At 41.4% G+C, this 21575-nt stretch overlaps 1 protein-coding gene across 6 annotated transcripts in view; it reads right to left on the reverse strand.

Moving 5' to 3' along the window:
• The window catches only part of ZNF280D (zinc finger protein 280D), a 97965-nt gene that overhangs the window by 57252 nt on the left and 19138 nt on the right, over positions 1–21575 (reverse strand). For all 6 annotated transcript variants that reach the window (XM_044979776.1, XM_044979775.1, XM_044979777.1 and 3 more), the window contains one exon: positions 21009–21157. In XM_044979776.1, coding sequence (XP_044835711.1) covers positions 21009–21157 — 149 coding nt within the window. The remainder of the gene's footprint in view (positions 1–21008; positions 21158–21575) is intronic.

Consider the following 21575-nt stretch of genomic DNA (forward strand, 5'->3'; position numbering starts at 1 on the left):
AAATTTCCACATGTGTCTGACAAAGTGGGTATTCACCCATGAAAGCTTATGCTCCAATACTTCTGTTAGTCTATAAGGTGCCACAGGACTCTTTGTCGCTTTTTATATAATATATAGTTTTTTGTCTGGTGAAAAAAATTTCCCTGGAACCTAACCCCCCCATTTACATTAATTCTTACGGGGAAATTAGATTCGCTTAACATTGTTTCCCTTAAAGTTGCATTTTTTCAGGAACATAACTACAAGGCTAAGCGAGGCATTACTGTACTAGATGAACCTCTAGTCTGATCCAGTATAGTAATCCATAAGTTTATCATACCAGTACTCATCTGGATGACATTATTTTATTTGTTTTTTTAAGCAGGTAAAGAGGCAAACCACTCACTAAGAGAGGATATATAGGCTTCCCCTGCCCACAAAACCAGCACATATACAAGCACTGTTTGGGAAAAGGTTAAGGAGGGGAAAACATGGTAATTTACTTGCAATGTAACTGTTCCTTGAGACATGGTTCATAGGCGTATTCCACTCAGGAAACTACGAGCTTCTCCTCATTTTACTGGGAAATCCCCTGTAAAAAGCACCTGCCATATCGAGTGCCAACTGCACTGATGTCTTGGCCACCAAGCGGCCTTCTGCCAAGAAAGCCCATAACTCCTCCCTTATATCTTCAGGCAGCTTGTCAGTGAACTTCGATACTGCACCCCAGTTTACAAAATCATGTTTTGCTAACAATTCCTGCTGGTTTCCTATGCATAGCTGGAGAAAGGAAGCAGCAAATTCATTTGGCTATGATGTAGCTGTGGTGTCATGTAAAACAGACTTCTATCTTGAATGGTCCCTTGCATGTCTTCCTCCTTCAACAAGTGTCCATATGGAAAGGTTTAGCCTTCTTAAATCCCTCAAAATTGCATCGTCCAACCACATTCTTGGTCAGGCTTGTGCTCTGCTTCCGTCAACCGCAGCTCTATAAACCTTCTGTAAAAGCATACCTGCTTCTGTACTTTGGACATTACCTCATCCAACTGCAGCCATCGCGTTCTCAAAAGGTGCAAAACTACAACTTGCCAAGATCATCTAAGTATTTCCTCATTTGTGACAAAAGTCAAACCAACATATCTTGATACATTGTAACGTTTGACACTGAAAACTATTGTTTCCTCTCCTCCAGTGTTTTTAACAGCCATGTTTCTGCTCCATATAACAGAGTTGTCATTACCGGTGTGTTGAATACTTGTAAGTTGGTTGTTACACAGACATTCTGCCGGCCAAAGAGGTTTCTGAAGATGCTGAAATGACACAGACAGACGTCTGATCCTATGTGTAACTTCTTCAGTTATAGAACCTCCTGCTGTCAACCAACTACCAAGATAGATAAAACTGTTTGCATGTAATGATGCTGAATTGGTAATGTCAGTAGGCCATTCGTGTCTGTTTTATAGGAGGTACACACAGCTTTGGTTTTATCATCATTGATCTTAAGTCCCATATATTCTGCAGTTTTTTGCAGCTCTTCTAGCATTAGTTTTAGTTTGTTGATGGCCTCTCAGGGGGCATGGATCAGCATTCACCTTGCACTCCTCGTCAGTACCTGGCCCGAGCCGGGGACACTAATGATCCAACCAGCATACCAAATTCAGTGATGAATCCTGGTCACATGCCACCTGAGACAAGTTCTGCATATGCTAAGAATGGTCTCTGCAAGTAAGATAATATCATCCACATACTTAAGATCCTCTAAAGATTAATCTTTAAATTTCACTCCACCTACTTTGGGCTCAATCAGCTTCGTCATCAGATAGTCTATTAGAACTATAAACACGTGGTACACATACCCTGTGGGGTACGCAGTGGACTTCCAGGTGGTACATCAACTCATCTAGATATTTGCCCAGTTTTATAACAGGCTATATAAAAAGCACTAGCGAAATCAGAACAAATTAGTATTTCATACAGCCAAAATGAGAAAGTAAGCAATTTTTCAGAAATAGTGTTCTGTGACACTTTTGTATTTTTATGTCTGATTTTGTAAGCAAGTAGCTTTTAAGTGAGGTGAAACTTCGAGTACACAAGACAAATCAGACTCCTGAAAAGGATACAGTAGTCTGGAAAGGGTGAGAACCACTGCTATAAACAACACAGGTGAGAGAATGTGTCCCTGGCATATTCTTGATTCTACTGAAAACCAGTTTATAATACAACAATTGACTCTCACAGAGGTAAATGTATTGCAACACAGTTCTTCCACCAGGCACACTAAGTCCTCAGGCACTCCAGATTCATAGCAGTACCCACAGTGCTGATTCACGCACTGAGTCAAAAGTAACTGCAAAGTCTATAAATGCGGTATTAAACTTCCCTTTGTTTCTGTAATCATTTTTCCATTAACATTCTGCACAGCATATATAAGCCTGTACAGAATCCATACTAGCTGTCTCTCATTTTTGGGCTGAGACAGTATTTCAGTTGGTTCAGTAGTATAATCACAAACATCTTCTCTGGGACTAAGAGCAGTGTTATTCCCTTATAGTCTGAGCAAACTGATCCCTCTCCTTTTTGAGGGATGATATAGCCCCTCTTCTAATCTTCTGGAATATGACTGGTTTCCTAAACTTTTAAGACAGCTCCATGAAACTAGTAACCTAAACCCAGGCCACCACTCTTTAGGAGTTCTGATGAAATATTGTCAAGACCAGTTGATTCACCATTTGGTAAATGTTTGACCATACGTATCACTTCCTCAACTGTCCATTTTTTGTTTTCTGATCAGTTCTCTTTTGGATTAAGTTGCATTTACATCTTTGTGGGGATCTGTTCATTAATTCACAAAAGTGCTCACACCAATGCTTAAGTTGTCTATCAATATCTTGGAAGTATCTCTGGAGAGAGAAGGAATAATTTTTTCTCCTGAATAAGTCAAGTCTCTTGGATTTTCTCTTGGGAGTTGATTTGAATCTCGATGCAACCTCTCATTGACAGCACTGACCATGAAGGAGTTTGAGGCAGGGTGGGAACACCCAAGCACCCGAAGCCTTGCATCGGAACATATCATTTGTCTGTATGCTTGGCTATTGATGCCAAGGAGGCTGGTATGTGTCATGAGGTCCTTGCTGGTTCCAAAAGAGCCCCATTAACAAGGAGGGCTACCCTCTCAGGGGCTGCTACCTGAAAAACATCCAAAAGCTTGTGAGTGTTCTCTTGGACAAGCTCAGCCTGTATGCTCAACACTGCAGCCATCCTCTTCAATAGGTCCTGATAAAATTTAAAATCCTCTGGAACAGGAGAGGAGGAATCTGAAGCCATTAAATCCTCAGGAAAGAACAACCGGTTAACCAGGGCCAGTGGGTCCTCTTGTGGCACAACTGGCTCCTCAGGTGAACCAGTATCTGCACAGGCTGCCAAAGTAAGTGGCTCCTGACGGTGTTTAGCAAAACAATCTGGTGAGCTTCCTCTCCAGCATGCAGATAATTGAAACCTGGAAAACCACAATAGTGGCTCTTTAGGAATTCTTAGGGTGTGAAGAAGGGTGTAGGTCACAGGTGGTGTTGTATTAACTTCAATGGAACAAAAGGGGTCCAAAGAGTCAAAGGTGTTAACATGACTCGAACTGTGCAAAATTAAATAGTGTTCAATAAGGTACAGAGTTTGGTATAGAGACCTAAGCCTGCTTGGTACGATGGGAAACGCACCATTAAAATACTTTTAACATTTTATTAAATGCACAGAAAAGGACAACAACATTTAAAGCATTTGAAATGTACAGTAATAAATAAGGCTTTCATTTTAACAACAGTCCTTGTTTCCCTTAGGTGGAGAGTCTTTTAGACAGGAAAAAGCCCTTGTTCTACAATCTCTTAGATGGTATTAAAGATGATAATAACTGTCCTTTTTGAGGAAAAGTGAAGAAATTAGCCGAGATGGGCTGGAGCTGTTGTTGTTTAAGTCAAACACCTTTTCCTAGAAGACAAAACACAAAAATGGAAGAGAAAGTACAGCAAAGATAGAAAAAAACAGCTTCTGTCTCTGATGTTGCAATCTCACTGCTGGAAAAAAACAGTCATAGTACATGGTACTATTAGCCACTCTGAGACCGGGCAAACTTATGACAGCATCAGGCAGTTTAGGGCACTGCATTTCTAGTCACAGACTTAGAGCACTGTTGCAAAATATACAGCCTTGGCTGGTTAAGCCAGACTCTTATTAAGACAGAAAAGTGAAGAAATAAGGTGAGGAAGGAAAAGGTGAAGAGAGGAGAGAAAGTGTCACATTCCAAATGGTGGCTGGAATTCAGTCAGAGCTGGTAGCAGAGGAGATGTCATCTGCATCCCTTTTCTCTAGCCTGGTCAGGACATCTCCCAGAATCAGGATGAAGAAGGTCCTGGGGTCCCAGGAGACGGTAAGGGTAGCAACCATTATGGTGAAGCTCGGTCCTGTAGTCAAATTTTCTCCCAAAGTCTCTTAAGGACCCCAAGAGGGAGTATAAAGTGGAATAGCCCATCCCCTCATTATTTTGTCCACCAATAAGACATAATATCTGACATACCAATTTTGGTTCATTGATTTTCGGTTCCACACTTCATTTAATAAGCATGATCTTAACGCAATTCTTGAGTTATGTCAGAAGACCTTTTGTTTGGACTAATTCAGTCTCTCTCTCACTCACTCACACCCCTTTTCCTACCAACATTCGTAGGTTACAGGTTATTGTGACATTTTATTAACTTACCTTCACTTTTTACAGATGAACCCACAATTAAGGTAAATTTGTAGGCCCAATTATTACAACCAGCAGCCAATAGGAAGCAGGCCAAGATAAGCTATCTTTCCTGTATCAACAATCCCATTCCTGATACAATGCTCTTCTTCAGTAGGTGGTCTAGAAGACTTGCTAGACTGACCAAACCTCAGAGGGAACAGTGACGTGGAGGAGGCCTCCAAACCCAACTGCAAAGAGCTATCTGAATAGTCAGCAGACATTGAGGGTGCCAATCCTAAAGAGGCCACTACGCACTCTTACTTATCTGTGGCCCATTGGAAAGAGGTCAATATCAGTGCTGATGCCAGCATAGTAGTCAATATTTCAAACATGCCCCAAGATGTGAAGAGAGTCACATGGAGACTTGGTATGAGGAAAGACCTTGCTGCTGCCGCTGCTGAAGTGCAAGTTGTGGTCGGTGTCCAGTCTGAGGGATACCCCAGTACTAAACCCATAGGTGCGGAGATACAGGCTTGTGCAGAGGCTGAAAAACATACCAATACTGACATGGTGTGCGTCAATGACTATTACATCTTTGCTGTGTTTCTTAGTTGGTATCAACACTGGCACCACTGACAGCCTCTGTTCTGGAGCCACAGACCCAGACGGACGACCACGAGCAGGAGGTACATCCACTGCCAAGGACTCCTGGCACCACAGGAGAGTTTGGAATGGAGAGCCAAACCAAATCCTTTACTACCTCATAAGCTTTCAGGGTCATTGGTAACAATGGGGCCAGAACGGTATCCGTTGGTACCAGATTCAACAGCTGTCTCACAGGACAGTACCAGAATCAATGGAACAGTACCGATATGTTCCCTTCATGGTACCAGGAAGACAAGAGTCAACAGCCTGGCTCCATCTTGAGTTCCTAAGGAGCAGGGGTGATTTTCCAAGTCCTCCTTCAAAGAAGAAGAGTAGTCCTTCAATCTGGAGCAGCTCTGGTCTGTTTTATGGATCCTCTTTCAGAGAGGCCCCAGAGAGGCAGACTAATCCCTCTCTCTCTGAGAAGAAAAGTCTAAGTACAGCAGTTTGTCAGCAACCACTGCAGCCTCTGTAGCAGCCCAAGAGGCAGGGTGATCCATCGACGGACGGGGAGGCTGAGGCAGATCCTGTGCCATGAGGTACTGCTTGAGACGCAGAGCTCTGAAGACCTGCATTCTTTACCTGCAAGAAAGGTAGATGCTGCACATCTCTTTAATGTGTCCCTCACTGAGGCCAAAAAGCAGCACATGTGGGGGTCACTATTCAGAACAGACACCTCACATGACAGACCATACTTGCATCAAAAACCAACCACTGACTAAAAACAATCAAAACAGTAAAGGAAACTAGCTACTGGCAGGAACTACTACCTAATATTTAACAGGATTACCTAGACCCAAAAATAAATAAATAAATAAAAAAGTGAGGTAAATTGCATGGGGAACTCAGAGTCAGGCACAGGTGGTGAGAAGGCACTAAAGGGATCAGGGTGGTGCCAAGCTTGTATAATTTCAAGAGGAGTCTGGGTGCAGTGCACAAGCTCCTCTCCGATAGATACTGCTACAGAAAACTCTCCGGCTCCAGCAAACCAGGTGCACAAACACCTTAGTAGAATACACATATACAACTGCTAGAAGAAGAACAGGTTCTATGTTTAGATTCTTCTTTACTTATTTCTTAACCATGCTGAGATCAAGTAGCAGTATGGCAGGGCATGTTATCCTACAGTGCCTTAGGAGTAAAGGAAAGCCAAGAATTACGTGGCTCAGCCACAAAATCATTCAATACAAACCCAGCCAGAACAAATAATTTACATAAAAAGGTATTTATACCTCTAGGTTACTGATGTGAAAGTTAATATTTCTAAGTGTTCAAATACTGTAAAGTTGGAAACTGACATACAACTTGTTTCCAAACTTTTAAAGAAAGAAATCACTGAACTGGTAGAAATCAATGGCTAAGCGCCTGCAACCAGAATTTGTTGAAGTGCTAAACCAGCTTTTGATAGCATTAGCCTCTTCACCAGGTGCAAAGGAATATTTTCTTCATTTCAGTTTATTCTATTAGTTCAGTTCAATGTTCAAAATTCATTCAAAGTTAAGAAACCAATTAAAAGCTGAACACATAGGAAAGTTTGTTTTCTATGAATAAAAACTAGATGTGGAAGCATGAGACCTACTAGTTCTAAAGAAGGACATAGCGACTAGAAATAATTAGTTCAATTCACTAACTACAGGTACTTCATTTGTTTAGTAAATCAGTTTTAAATGCAAAACAAGTTTCATAAACCTTTTCTCTTATGTTTCCAGCACATTTAAAGTAGTTTTAATTTTAAAAATGTTTTTGTGTATTTTAACTGAATCAATTTCGATCCAGAGAGCTTGACACATATCACAAGTAAAAAAATTAAATCATAAATAAGAAATGCATCATTCACCATTTTCTAAACTAATAAATGTCAAAATTAAGAAACTGAATAAATATTAAGCTATATAATTGCTTAAATAAATGTGTACAAATATAGCATATACTCCTGGTTATCAAAAAGAAGCACCAAATTTAGTGTAAATGCTATATTTAGATGCAAGTCAAAATGTGTTAATGGTTACCAACCAATGAGAATCAACCTTTCTTAGCAAATAACTAAAAAGTACAAATACAAACACAATTAAAATTGATTTAAATCAAGTTTTCCTGTTTGCTTACTTAAATCATGATCTTTTTTTTAAATCAGTGATTTAAATTGCTTTGATTTAAATCAGTTTACCCTGGGAGTGAAACTGTAAACTATCTAATAAGAAATCATGTAGGATAATTAATGTATTATAATATACAAGCATACAAAACTGAGCTAAGATTGCATATGCCAAGTTAACTTTAGTATTTCTTACACATTTCCTAAACAGTACTACTATGTTATATTTAAATAGTTCATCTGCCAAACATGAACAAATGTTAGCCGCAACCCATTTTACCAAAAATATATCTGAAGCACATATATATATCTAACCAGCAGCTACCCAAGTACCTAACAGGTTACTCATGCACGCCAGGGGTGGCTCCAGGCCCCAACACGCCAAGCGCGTGCTTGGGGCGGCAAGCCACGGGGGGCGATCTGCCGGCGCTACGAAAGCGGCAGGAAGGCTGCCTTCCGCGGCTTGCCTACGGAGGCAGCCTACCTGCTGTGCTTGGGGCGGCAAAATCCCTAGAGCCACCCCTGATGCATGCTCTTTCAATTTGCCTCCTTTTTAAGAAGGACCCTAGGAGATGCCATACCTGATCAGAGCAGTAGATCATATATTCCAGTATCTTGTCTCAGATTATGGCCAGTACCAGATGGTTCAGAAGAAGGTGCAAGAAACCCCATAGTGAGTAAGTATGAATCAACATACTCCTAGATTTTTTTTTCTTAACTGCAGCCAATTAAAGCCTGGTTTATTCCCTAAATTATAAGAGTTTATAGCACTTACAAAAAGAACACACTTATCTAACTACAGTAACTGTGTAATATTCTCATTGTCAATGTAAGTGCATTATCTTTTAGAAAGAAAAATAAACTCTACTATAATAGCATTTCACTTTGGTATCCTGGCCAACAAGTTCACAGGTTAATTGTACATTACTACATAATTCAGTGTTTCCTTTCATCGGTTTCTAATTTGTCATGTTTCAATTTCATTGAAAGAGTCCATGTACTTATGAGTAAACAGGAGGGCCCAATTTCCCTTCTATATATTGTTCACTTTTTATTCCTCTTTTTTGTCCCCTTTTAGCTGGCCACTCTTTAAATCAGCGTGGGGAAGCTTTTTTCTATCAGGGGCCACTGACCCACAGAAAAAATCAGTTGTGGGCCACACAGCCCCGCAGGGTGGTGGTGCAGAGGCTTGTGGCTTCCTCTCCCCCACGGTGGGGTGAGCCAGCACTCGTGGCTCCAGCCCTGAGGGAGTGGGGGTGTGGAGGCTCGGGGCTTCCCATAGGCTCCGGCGTGGGGCCAGAAATGAGGGGTCAGGGTTCAGAAAGGGCCTCTGGGCTGGGGTGCGGGAGGGGATGAGGACTGCGGCTGGGGGTGTGGGCTTGGAGTGGGGCTGGAGACTCCACCGAGGGGTCACAGGGTCATGCCAGTTGCTTCTGGGGGCTGCGCGGAGCTGACTGGACTTTTAATGGCCTGGCAACCCCCGCTTCCCCCGCAGTGGGGTGAGCCAGCGCTCGCAGCTCCAGCCCCACTTGGGGGGGGGAGGGGGAACCAAGCCTTGGGGCTTTTCACCCACAGCACGGAGACTAGTCACAGGCTAGATTAAATGAAGCAGTGGGCCGGATCTGGCCCATGGGCCGTAGGTTCCCCACCCCTGATCCTTCTTCAGAAGGAAGCATTCCAGTGTATTTAGTTGCTTTTTGTCTGGACCTCTTCTATTTCTGCTAGATTTTTTTTAATAGATTTATCAGAACTCAACACAGTATTCCAAATGAGCATATACAAACGATTCATGTAATGGCTTTATAAAATATATTTAGTATTACAGTTTATCCCATTCCTTAAGCCTCCTAATATTTTGTTTGCTTTTGTGGACCCTCGTGCACAATTAGCAGCGGTTTTCATTTACTAGTCCTCAATGATTCCAAGTTGTCATTATCTTTTTTGTTTCTCAAAAAATATTTCGAATTAACCAAGTACAAGTAATTCAAATTATCCCCTCCAATGTGCAGTACTTTGGGTTTGTCAACAATTAATTTAATCAACTATAGTAGGCCCACTCACATAGCTTGGTCAGGTCTTTCTGATGTTCCTGAGCCTTCTCTAGAATTGACAAAACTTAATAATTTAGTTTAAAGGAAAAAAATCCTCATTTGCATGCTCTTTACCTGCTTGGTGCTGTACTCAGAACTTTTGGATTGGAGCACTAGATACTAGCACATAATCCCGGGATTTGAGTCCTTCAAGAAATGTAGCAATCACAAGGGCAAGTTGTCTGTGACTAGGGAAAAGGGACTATTCAGAAGACAATACCTGAGGAAGTCTACTGCCCACTTGATATCCAGAGCTTCCTTCTGATATATATTTGAATATGTTCTTTCCCTGGGGAACAACTTCCTGCTTAAATATAGGATTGGGTGCTATTCTCCCTCAAAGTCCTGGACAGCATCACTGAAAGGCTGATGTCAGATGCATCTGTATAGAGAATAAATTGCCAGGTGAAATTGGTGGAATTGGAAACAGGCATTTGGCCCAGCCATGCCATCAGGGTATTAGAAAAGCATCACCACACCGGTCATCTCAGAGGACATTCTTGGTATCTTTGTCTTTTAGCACATCCATTGGGGGAGCTGTGATCAATGCAAAGTTGGGGATGAACCGGCATAATGCCCACCAGGCCTAGGAAACAACATATGTGTCTCCTAGTCCGAGGTGTGGGGCATGAGTTCAGCTTGTGGATATTAACACGGGCTTCACAAAGCTTCCTCCTACCCCCTACCCCATAAGTCACTTCTGCCATGGCCAACTTACACTTTGCAGGGTTAGCTGTGAGACCAAGCCTCCTGTAGGGATGTCAGTACTGCCCTGAGGTGCCACAGGTGGTCTGCCCACATACAGCTATATATGACAATGTTGCCAAAGTAAGCCTCTGCATATTGCTGGTGGGATCTGAGGATTCGGTTCAAAGGCACTGGAAAGTTCCTGTCACTCCTTGCAGAGCGAACAGCGTAGTTTTAAAATGGAAATAGCCAAATGAGAACAGGAGGGGTGTGATCTTCTCCTGAGAGGATGGAGATGGGAAATCAGTCAATAGCCCTTTGTAAGGTCAACCATACTGAGATACTGCACTGGGCCCAACCACTCAGAGTTCATCCACCCTTGGCACTGGAGAGGCATCAAACTTGGTGATGGACTTGAGCTTGTGAACGTCTCTACAAAAATCAGACCATACCATCTACTTTCGGGTGATGACATCTTCATCATCTGGACCCATGGAAAAGAAGCCCTCGAGGAATTCCACCATGATTTTAACAATTTCCATCCCACCATCAACCTCAGCCTAGACCAATCCACACAAGCGGTCCATTTCCTAGACACTACTGTGCTAATAAGCGATGGTCACATAAACACCACCCTATAGCGGAAACCCACTGACCGCTATACTTACCTACATGCCTCCATGTTCCATCCAGGACACACCACATGATCCATTGTCTACAGCCAAGCTCTAAGATACAACTGCATTTGCTCCAATCCCTCAGATAGAGATAAACACCTACAAGATCTCTATCAAGCATTCTTAAAACTACAATACCCACCTGCTGAAGTGAAAAAACAGATTGACAGAGCCAGAAGAGTACCCAGAAGCCACCTACTACAGGACAGGCCCAACAAAGAAAATAACAGAATGCCACTAGCCATCACCTACAGCCCCAACTAAAACCTCTCCAGCGCATCATCAAAGATCTACAACCTATCCTGAAAGATGATCCCTCACTCTCACAGATCTTGGGAGACAGGCCAGCCCTTGCTTACAGACAGCCTCCCAACCTGAAGCAAATACTCACCAGCAATCGCACACCATACAACATAAACACTAACCCAGGAACCTATCCTTGCAACAAAGCCCGATGCCAGCTCTGTCCACATATCTATTCAAGTGACACCATCACAGGACCTAATCACATCAGCCACGCCATCAGGGGCTCGTTCACCTGCACATCTACCAACGTGATATATGCCATCATGTGCCAGCAATACCCCTCTGCCATGTACATTGGCCAAACCAGACAGTCTCTATGCAAAAGAATAATTGGACACAAATCTGACATCAGGAATCGTAACATTCAAAAACCAGTGGGAGAACACTTCAACCTCTCTAACCACTCAGTGACAGACTTGAAGGTGACAATTTTGCAACAAAAAAACTTCAAAAACAGACTCCAAAGAGAGACTGCTGAACTCAAATTAATATGCAAATTAGATACAATTAACTTAGGTTTAAACAGAGACTGGGAAAGGTTGGGTCATTACACTAATTGAATCTATTTCCCTATGTTAAGTTCTCCTCACACCTTCTATGGGTCATCTCAATTATCACTTCAAAGGTTTTTTTTCCTCCTGCTGATGATAGCTCATCTCAATTGACTGGACTCTTCCAGCTGGTATGCATACTTCCACCTTTTCATGTTCTCTGTATGTATAAATATCTTCTGTCTGTGTGTTCCATTCTATGCATCTGAAGAAGTGAGCTGTAGCCCACGAAAGCTTATGCTGAAATAAATTTGTTAGTCTCTAAGGTGCCACAAATACTCCTGTTCTTTTTTTAGACCTCTCAATGACCCCCATTCTCAGCACTGCCTGCACCTCTTCACAAATTGTGTCCCACATCCTTTTTGGTAAGGGCCAGAGAATTCTTCCTAATGAGCTGCCATTGTGCTCTTTGTTGTGTTCTTCACAAACTTGTGGAGAATATCTGAGCAAAGTCTCTGATTATTTGCATCAAACTGGATCTTCTGCTCTGGTGAAAGAGCCTCACTTAATGGTACAGGTTTCAGGCAAGCAGATACCTAAAGGCCTAGCTCAGGGCTTGCCAGCCAAGGGTCTATCAAAAGGGCTTCCCGGGTCTTTCATGGCTTGAGAAAATTTACAAGGTACATCTTAATCTCCTTCCTCATGCCAGGTAGCTTAAAACCATCATGTACCAGGATCATTTGTCTAAGAACCTCAAAAAAGCCCTGACAGTAGGTCATCAATTTAGATTCTGATGATGTAACACCCCCGGTCCACATGTCCCAGTACCTCTTTGCCTTGGACCCACACCAGAACCATCAACTTTGGGAGAGACCTAGTACAGGCCCTCACTTCTGCCATCCAACCCTGGGCATATTTGCATTCCATCAATGAGCACACTTCTTCATATGCCCCTGTAGACCACAAGAGTAGCTAGTTACCGGACTCATCCACATGAGCTTCTTTCTGGCAGCGAGTGGGTTTAACCCCAAAGTGGGATTAGTGTCCATACTTAAGGGCTCCAGCCCGGCTGTTTGTGCAGACATCTCGGCAATAACTCACATGAGCTCCCTGAGGTCTTCCCCCTTCTATGCAGTTGTCCTGTGTCTCTGGAGTGGGGTCTGTACATGCTTTGCACTTCTACTAGGGTTTGGGGTCTGCTGACAGGTGTCCTGCTCTGCTGGTGGCCCTAGGTGATGGGTGGGCAGAGGCCGTACAGGTCCCGTCTCTAGTGACCCATTGGCTGCAAGAAATTTCTCTATCAGCTGCACCTCATCTGACAATGACTCCAGATGATGCCAGAGCAGTCACTCCCAGCCCATTACAAACTGCTCCATTAGGACCAGCTCTGCAACTGGGCCCTGGAGCATGCCTCTGGACAAAGCCACTACTAGCAGTACTCTTAATTGTTGTACCACCACCCAAGGATGTTACCCCTTGGAGTACATCTCAGCTCTAAAGCACTGCTGATGCATCTCTTTGCTGATGCCCAGGTAATCTAAAATAGTGGTCTTCACACAATTATAGGTCACTGAGAGGCCAGCATCTCCTTCTCAAAATGGTGAGGAATGCTTCCAGATCATCATGTGGGCCCATCTTAGTTAACTTCACCAACATAGGTGGCAGAGGTCCCTTTGGCAAATTGGCCCCTATGAGGCCTCCCCGGGATGTTCTTGTGCTGGGAAATAATCTCTTTCAACAGCTGCTGCTGCACTGCTTGGGCTTGCTCCTGGGTTGTCCACAACTACATCATCTACTGCTGGAATTGCTGCTGCTGGTTGGCCTGCTGTTGTTGCCACTCTCACCATCCACTTACACCAGCGTTCATCTTGTCTGAAGTCCATATCGGCTGAGGCCCCTTCTCGAGGGGCTGGTGAGGAATCTGTTTCTGTCTCAGTGCCTTTTAATAGGCATAGAGCTTCATACCTGTATTCTCCACCAATTGTGGTCAACTGGCCCTCAACTGGGGCTTGGAGTTAGTATATGAATCTTTTGCCCCTGGGTCCCTTATGGTAGCCCCCACTCCTGGGCAACCTTACAGTTCTTGGCATGAGTTCAGGTCACATCTGGCATCTTTTCAGAGCCCAATTTACAAAAAAATTGCAAAAAAGGCTACTATTCTGGGGTGTATTAATAGGAATGTCATATGTAAGACACAGGTGGTAACTATCCCACTCTACTTGGCACTGGTGAATGCCTCATCTGGACAACTGTGTCCAATTCTGGGCGCCACACTTTAGGAAAGATGTGGAGAAACTGTAGACTCCAGATGAGAGCAACAAAAATGATCAAAGGTTTAGAAAACCTCACCTCTGAAGAAAAGTTTAAAAACCTGGGCTTGAGAAAATAAGACTGAGGGAAATCTGGTCTTCATATATGTTAATGGATGCTATAAAGAGGGCAGTGATTAATTTTTCTCCATGTCCACTGAACATCAGACAAGTAATGGGCTTAATCTGCACCAAAGGACATTTTGGTTAGATATTTGGAAAAACTTTCTAACTATAAGGGAGGTTGTGGAATACCCAATATTGGAGGATTTAAAAAACAGGCTGGACAACCAATTGTTAGGGATGGTCTAGGTTTACTTGTTCCTGCATCATTGGAGGGGGCTGGATTTGATGACCTCTCAAGGTCCTTTCAAGACCTACATTTCTACGATTCTGTGATCTTTAACAAGACCCTATCTTTTCCTAAAATATCCAGAAAATGCTCCTGGTTAATAACTACAGATGTTTACATCAAATGGGACTACTCACATGAATAAAGACTGCATTTAGGAGTAAGAGTTGCAGGATCAGGCCTTATGTTTGCAAACATATGTGCTCGTGCAGACCTGTTGGCAAATCCTGTTATCTAAACATCAACATTAATTCCACTCTGGAATTCAAACTAAGGACTTGCTCAAGCCATTTAATGAAATACCAGACGAATCCATTCTGGCAGTTGTAGTTCACAAAGCATATTTTCACCTTAAGGCATTTTGGTATAAACATTCGGTTCATATTCTGTATGTCTGAAACATTTAATGGCTTACACATAAGACATATCACTAAAAAGAATATAGATTCAGAATGAATAGTTTAAAAAAGGAAAACAAATTCCATGGAGGCCTATGACTGAATCCACATCATCAATCTACAGCTTGTAATTTCAATGTGGACTTTTAATTTGTATTTTACAACTAATCACTATCAAAACTTTATTTTTACAGTGTTGTAGCAAGCAAGTTTAATAAACTACATTTTATCTAAGAAATATAAAGTAGAATATTGTTTTTAGCCAACAACAGCAGCCTACAATCATACCATATAAGACTGTTATTGTGTCACATATCAAACTAAGCAGCAGAGGGGCTAGTCAGTAGTAGGATGAGCTATAGGAAATCGTACAGGTAACTCAATAAATGGTATTCTTCCTTCCCAGACAAAGCTGCACTAATGCTGTAGTATGGCAAAAGGAATCATTTTACTGTGGGAGGCACTATTTCAGGAAGTAAAATCAAGCTCCTCTTCTACTCTCTCAGATTTCCAATGCCACTTTGTACATTAGATGCATTAACCACTGTATTCTGGACAACCCCAATGTATAAAGTGTGGATATATACTTCAAAAATACAAGTCCATACAAAAGTGATTAGAAATGGCATCCTGCAGTTTCCCTAGTTGCCTCTCAATGGTTCTACATCAAATTTCCTCAGTTTACAAGTAAAGAGGAATAAAAACAATTGTGGTCATTCTGACTTGCTTATCACCAACAGTACTCAAAATTCTGAACACTGAAACCTTCTTATTGTGCTGATAATGGACAAGCCAGAGAATGGTCCCTTGAAATGTGCATTAACTACTTATGCTAAGCAATCTCTTCCACCTTGTATTTAGCTGTGACACTCTGAGTATGTTTACCAGACCTGAAGAAGAGCTCTGTGTAAGCTCAAAAGCTTGTCTCTCTCATCAACAGAAGCTGATTCAATAAAAGATATTACCTCACCCAATCTTGTCTCTCTAATAAGCCAGAGAAGAATCTAATTCACTCTCCCATAGCTATGTTCAAGCTATTTGGCAGAGTAATTGTGTATTACCGAGGCAGAGAGCAACAAGGGGGACAGAGTGTGGGAAGAACTGGATAAAGGCAGACACTATAAGTCCATGTCTTGGATCCCAGTTCCTGGAGCTGAGTCTGGTTACATCAGAATCTCAGATTTCATTTAAAAGAAAGTATATCCTTCATAAGAGCAAAGAAAATCTTGAAGACACAACCCAAGCACAAGCAATGCAAAGAAGTCTGCCTTATTCTGCAGACAGCCAGAAATAATAGTTTGGTGGTGTGAAATACCCAGTGCATCTCAATGAGTTGTAATTCCAAGATCCACTGTTGTTGGAGGTTCCACCAGTGTATCAACCCAACAGAGGACTCTGTGCATGGCAGAAGGAGAAGAGTACTGTGGTCCCAGCCCGTCCACACTAGCAGATACACCATGGATGCAGAGGGCCCTCTCTGCTGCCACTACTGCCTCTTTGCAGAGATGGGAACCCTGCTGCTAAATCTCCTGCTCCCAATGGGAGTTTCCTTGCTGTTGCTCCAAGGAAACAAAAAAGAGCCCCAAGCCACTGCCTCTTTGGAAAAGAGACGACTTCCCGCTATCATTCCAAGCGTGGGGTAAGGGCTCAGGGTTTGAGCCACAGCAACCATTACAGAGAACATCATGTCATGGTGTGCTTAGGGTCACAGATTGACTTAATCCAGGCCCAAGTACAGAGCCAGAAACTTCTCAATTATAACCTGATTCTTCCAGTGATTTGCTGTATCACCTTGGGTAAGTCATTTAACTAATTCACTCTCTCACTTTCCCTCTCTGTAAACTGGGAATTAATGCTGACATATTAACCAATCCTCTGTCACCTTAGGGGAGAGGGATAGCTCAGTGGTTTGAGCATTGGCCTGCTAAACCCAGGGTTGTGAGTTCAATCCTTGAGGAGACCACTTAGGGATCTGGGGCAAAAATTGGTCCTGCTAGTGAAGGCAGGGGGATGGACTCGATGACCTTTCAAGGTCCCTTCCAGTTCTAGGAGATTGGTATATCTCCAATTATTACCTCTGTGAAATGTTTATACAGCACATAAAATATGTAAATTTCTTCATATTTTTATCTTTAAAAGAGAAATGGAAAAACAGTGAAATAGACAATGAAAATTATTTTTTCCAAGTTATAAATAAGAACTCTTCACTTAAAGAAAGCCCACTTCCTCACATTTATAGTGTCAAGTTATGTCCTAATATTCATTTTGTTTCCCTAGACGTGTATGATCATTTTTTCAACAACATTATCAGATAGGAATATAGTCATCTAGGGCTTGATCCAAAGCTCAGTGAAGTGTATGAGAAGCGAAGTGAATGTTTCCATTGACTTCAGGGTGGGGTGGGGTGGGGTTAGGCCCCTCATTCAGTTACATCTGGAAAAAGTAGTATTCCACGTTTTCAGTTTTTACCTATTTTCACTGATAAATTACCTATTCTTTTATTAAAGTTCAGTTTTTACTGATTTACATCCCTTTATCAATCCACTCAGTATTTTTTCAGGTACTTATTTTTGTTAACCACTAAAGCTTTACGTGACTGTTGTATTCTGCAGCTCTGAGACTGAAGCAGTTCCACAGTGTAAAACACAGAACACACACACGGTGGAGGTCAGAAAATCAAACAATGTTAATACTGTGCTATGACTGGCTCACAAGGAGACACTGCTCACCTATTTCTTTGTGTCTGTTTAGTGTGGCACTGAATTTAAACAATCAGTTCTCCAGAGCTAAAGATATGTAATGTACCTTATCCACCTCCGGTAGTGCCAATCTCCTTACGGGTTTGGATGGACCAGCCTGGGTTCCTCTGGATCCCCACACAGGCAGTCCCACCCTTTCTGTGGCTGGCTCCAAACTTCCTCCTTCCTGGGCTCCCAGGGGAGTGCATCTCACTCCAGGAGCTTTAACCAGGACTTTAATGAAAGAGAGGATACAGCATGATTGTGTCAATGAACTTGTGCATGCTCTTTGTTTCACTAGACAACCACTGTTAATAACAGGGAGGCCTATTGGTGACTTTGTGCGACATTACTACAGCAGAAAAACCTTTCCTAATGCAGATAACCTCACTCGTAAATATCTGAAAGAAAATGACGATGCGTTAGTATCTAAATTGATGGAAATGTGGTGTCTGGTTTGATTTCTCACAAGTCTCCTGATGCTTTGAACCATCCGATTTTTGGCGTTTTGCTTTCATTTTTTAATTTCAAAGCGAATAAATCCGCATGGTTTTGTCTTGATGTGACATTCATCTCCTCTGCTGATAGTTTTGTTGACACAGCGATAACGGACATGTTTGAGATGTACCAACTAGGGAAAATGTAGTCACAACTAACACAGATTCTGCTTCCTAGATGGCTAAGTTTGCACAGGAGATTAAACTCAATCAGAAACTGGAACTGCTATGTATTACCTGTCCTGCTCATCTGATTAACGTTGCGCTGTCAGCAGCTAATGCTACAGAAGAAATGAAAGATGTGAAATCTTGCATCACTGGATTCTGGGCCATTTTCAAGCATACGAACAAGCTGAAGGCTTTGTTTTACACAGTGCAAGACGAGTGCAGAGCCAACTGCCGATAACCTATCCGTTGTGTCACATCAGTGGATGAACTTATATTTCGCTGCCTGTCATGTGAACATGTGGACTGTGCTAATGCGTCTCCTCAGTTTGTTGGTTCTAAAAGGAGAGACTCTGAAGAGACTGGCAAATAACCAAAATGACCGCCAGATTCTGCGCACCATTGTTGAAAATGTGGAATCACTGAGTGACACACAGAAAACACAGGAGTTTTCTCCTACTACTGCCAAGATGTTTGCCAATACAGACATTTACCAGATCCTGACAACCAAAACATCAGCTGAACTGAGCATAAAAGTTGCAGGAGAAACATATGGCAAAAAACCCAGTTGTTTCTGGAAATCCTTCCCACCCCGGAACAAAAGAGAGTTCAAAACCTTCAACACAACACTCAGTGAGAAATGGAAGACAACCATGTCCTGTAATCTGAATCCAGAAGTATTTGGTGCCGAAGATTCTTTTTGGAAAGTCATCCAGATGTTGCATCCCTTCCTCAAGGTGAATTTTGCAGCAGACTATGACCGTTATGCCAGAGTGTTTCAACCATTTGCCATTAAAGATGAAATTTCAAATCTGAATGGGGAAATTTAATAATTACATGAACTTGCCTAACCCCAATTATGCAAAACTGGATGTGCTGGCTTTTTGAAAGTCATCAAGACACTCTTCCCAATTCCAGCCAAGTGGCACAGCAAGCTTTGAGTGTACTCCCCAGATCTTTTGATTCAGACCACATATTTTCAAAGTTGGACTACCTCCAAGACAGCAAGAGGCTCAACATGAGTAAGGATATTTTGAAAAAATTATGAGAGCATACACAAACCAGGATTTCTGGAAAAACCACTAGCTCTGAGAGAGACAAAATATACCTCTGTACATTAAAAAAAGGTTTCAATTATACTGTAGCAAAATGTGTATATTACAAAAGTTGTTTTTCTTTTTTTTCCCCTAATTTTTCCTGATTTTTAACTTTTAACCCAATTTCATCCCAATTTTAATGTCTGAAAAATAAACACTGAAAAATTCCTGGATTTTTTTTTAAATAAAAACTGAAAATGTGAAATACTAAAAATAAGATAGCTCACTGAATTATTTTTTCCAGTCCTATATATTACTGCCATTTTATGCCAAATAGGTATATTCCATATTAATACCATCTATACGTAAAATACACAGATTCTTACTGAAATGTTGTGCCACATTGACAGATTTTCACAACCAGGAAGTCTACATTACAATGTACAAGCACTAATCAACTCTTCAAAAAAATATATAGTATGGTATAGAATATTTTTTTAAAAAAATACATCAGCATAACCCAGCATGCCGTGTAACTATTTATTTAAAATGGTCTTTTGAAAGCTGTGCTTTAATCCACGTCTTAAAATTATTATAACACAAATCTGGTCAACTTTTCATTTTTAAGATATTGTTTGGAAGACACAGTATGTGGAGCATATTACATTTTTTGCCAATATCTTCTAAAAAATATCCTTTCCAGTTCAAGCCATCTTTGACACCCCCAAAGTTATCTCTGCAGATAACCTGATATCCCAGATTCCCAACCAATATAATTTCAAACTCCCAGAAGAATAAATGCTTAAAAAGTATGTATTTTAAATGAGACTACTATCTTAACATCAACGGTAATATACTACCAATGCTTCTTTACTATTTAAAAAGTGAACAGTAGGGATTTTTAAAATACCAAAAGTAACATTTAAGATGCAACTTACTACCCCCAAATAAGTAACAGAAAGTGATATAGATACATAGATGTCAGTACACAGAGATTTTAGAAGATTTCAAATACTTAAATTTTAAAATAGAAACATAACAAAAATAATTTTCTCTTTTACTTACCTGCCAAGGCCCAAGTACAGGACAAACATGGAATTCTGACACAGCTGATGGCATCATAATCACCTAACTCATTCCCTGCACTAGGAGAGAACTGCAGAACTTGATGAACATGAACTCTTACTTCAACTGAATTAATATCAGATTATTAATAGCAACATCTTTATTTGACACAGGTTCCTTGAAGCGATTATTTCTATATTAACACTCTCCCCTTCTCTGATTATGTCTTTTCCAGACACAGGGAATCTGCCTTTCCCTTATTAGAAAAGTGTCCAGCCATTTAGATAGGATTGCACTGATAGAAAGACTTTATTTTTCAGTTAGTTCTTTTTAAAAGGATGGATTACATTGATGTACGTTATGTCTGTCTAGGCACACTTCAATCTTCACTACAAAGACAACCAGGTTGGAGACTTCAGTTATAACATTACTTCATCCTGTCATATAAATTGTACCTTAACCAAGCTCCCGAAGTATACTAAAGCCTTCAAACGTCCTTTCTTTAACGTGAGGGACAAAGGGCAGGCAACTGTGTTGTACTTGGATCCCAGGAGACAGTTGTATTTTTAGTGTACAGGTGATCAGGAATGAAAAGAATTTAGAACACTGAAGTAATTTATTAGCTCTTATCTTTACTGACAATACAAACTCTAGTCTTTTCAAAAGAAAGTAATTTTTTAAATTACTACTTCCATTCTTCATCATACCAAGAATATATATTTAAAAGGTTTGTTTTATAATGTAGAAAATGCTATCTTACATGTACTGGCCGGTTTGGAGCTCGAAATCTCCCCAATGAAGATTGGCTCATCATCATCATCATCATCCTCCTCAACTTCTTTCACTCTCTTTTGCCATGGTTCTAGCTCCTCCTCCTCACATTCCATAAACAGTTCTGCCATTTTGGTACTAGATAATAAAAAATAATCATACAAGCGTGTCATGGAAAGCCGGGGGGGGGGGGGGGGAGGGAAACGGCCAAATAACCCACACCTTTCAATAATAAAATTGTGTTTGATGCAAACATGACCACAGAACACTCTTATGAGTTGTAGCCTTCGTACAGATACAGATTATGAGGAGTTTGATATTGCTTCCATTTATATCACTGGAGTCTGTAGTATTGGGCGCCAGGTACTTAAATACTTTAGGGCAGACCTATTAAAACCCACCTCTGCTCATTCTCCTTGCTTTATCATTCCCTTTGCATCCTCCTCCACTCTTGCAATCATTTTATTCTTTTTATTCCCACACACTTTGCAACATCCAGAACTCAATCCCTCTATGTACCAAAAGTCCTAAAGCTCCTTCAAATCCTTCCTTCAAA

This window comes from Mauremys mutica, chromosome 11 (genome assembly GCF_020497125.1).
Source record: "Mauremys mutica isolate MM-2020 ecotype Southern chromosome 11, ASM2049712v1, whole genome shotgun sequence".
Lineage (NCBI taxonomy): Eukaryota > Metazoa > Chordata > Testudines > Geoemydidae > Mauremys > Mauremys mutica.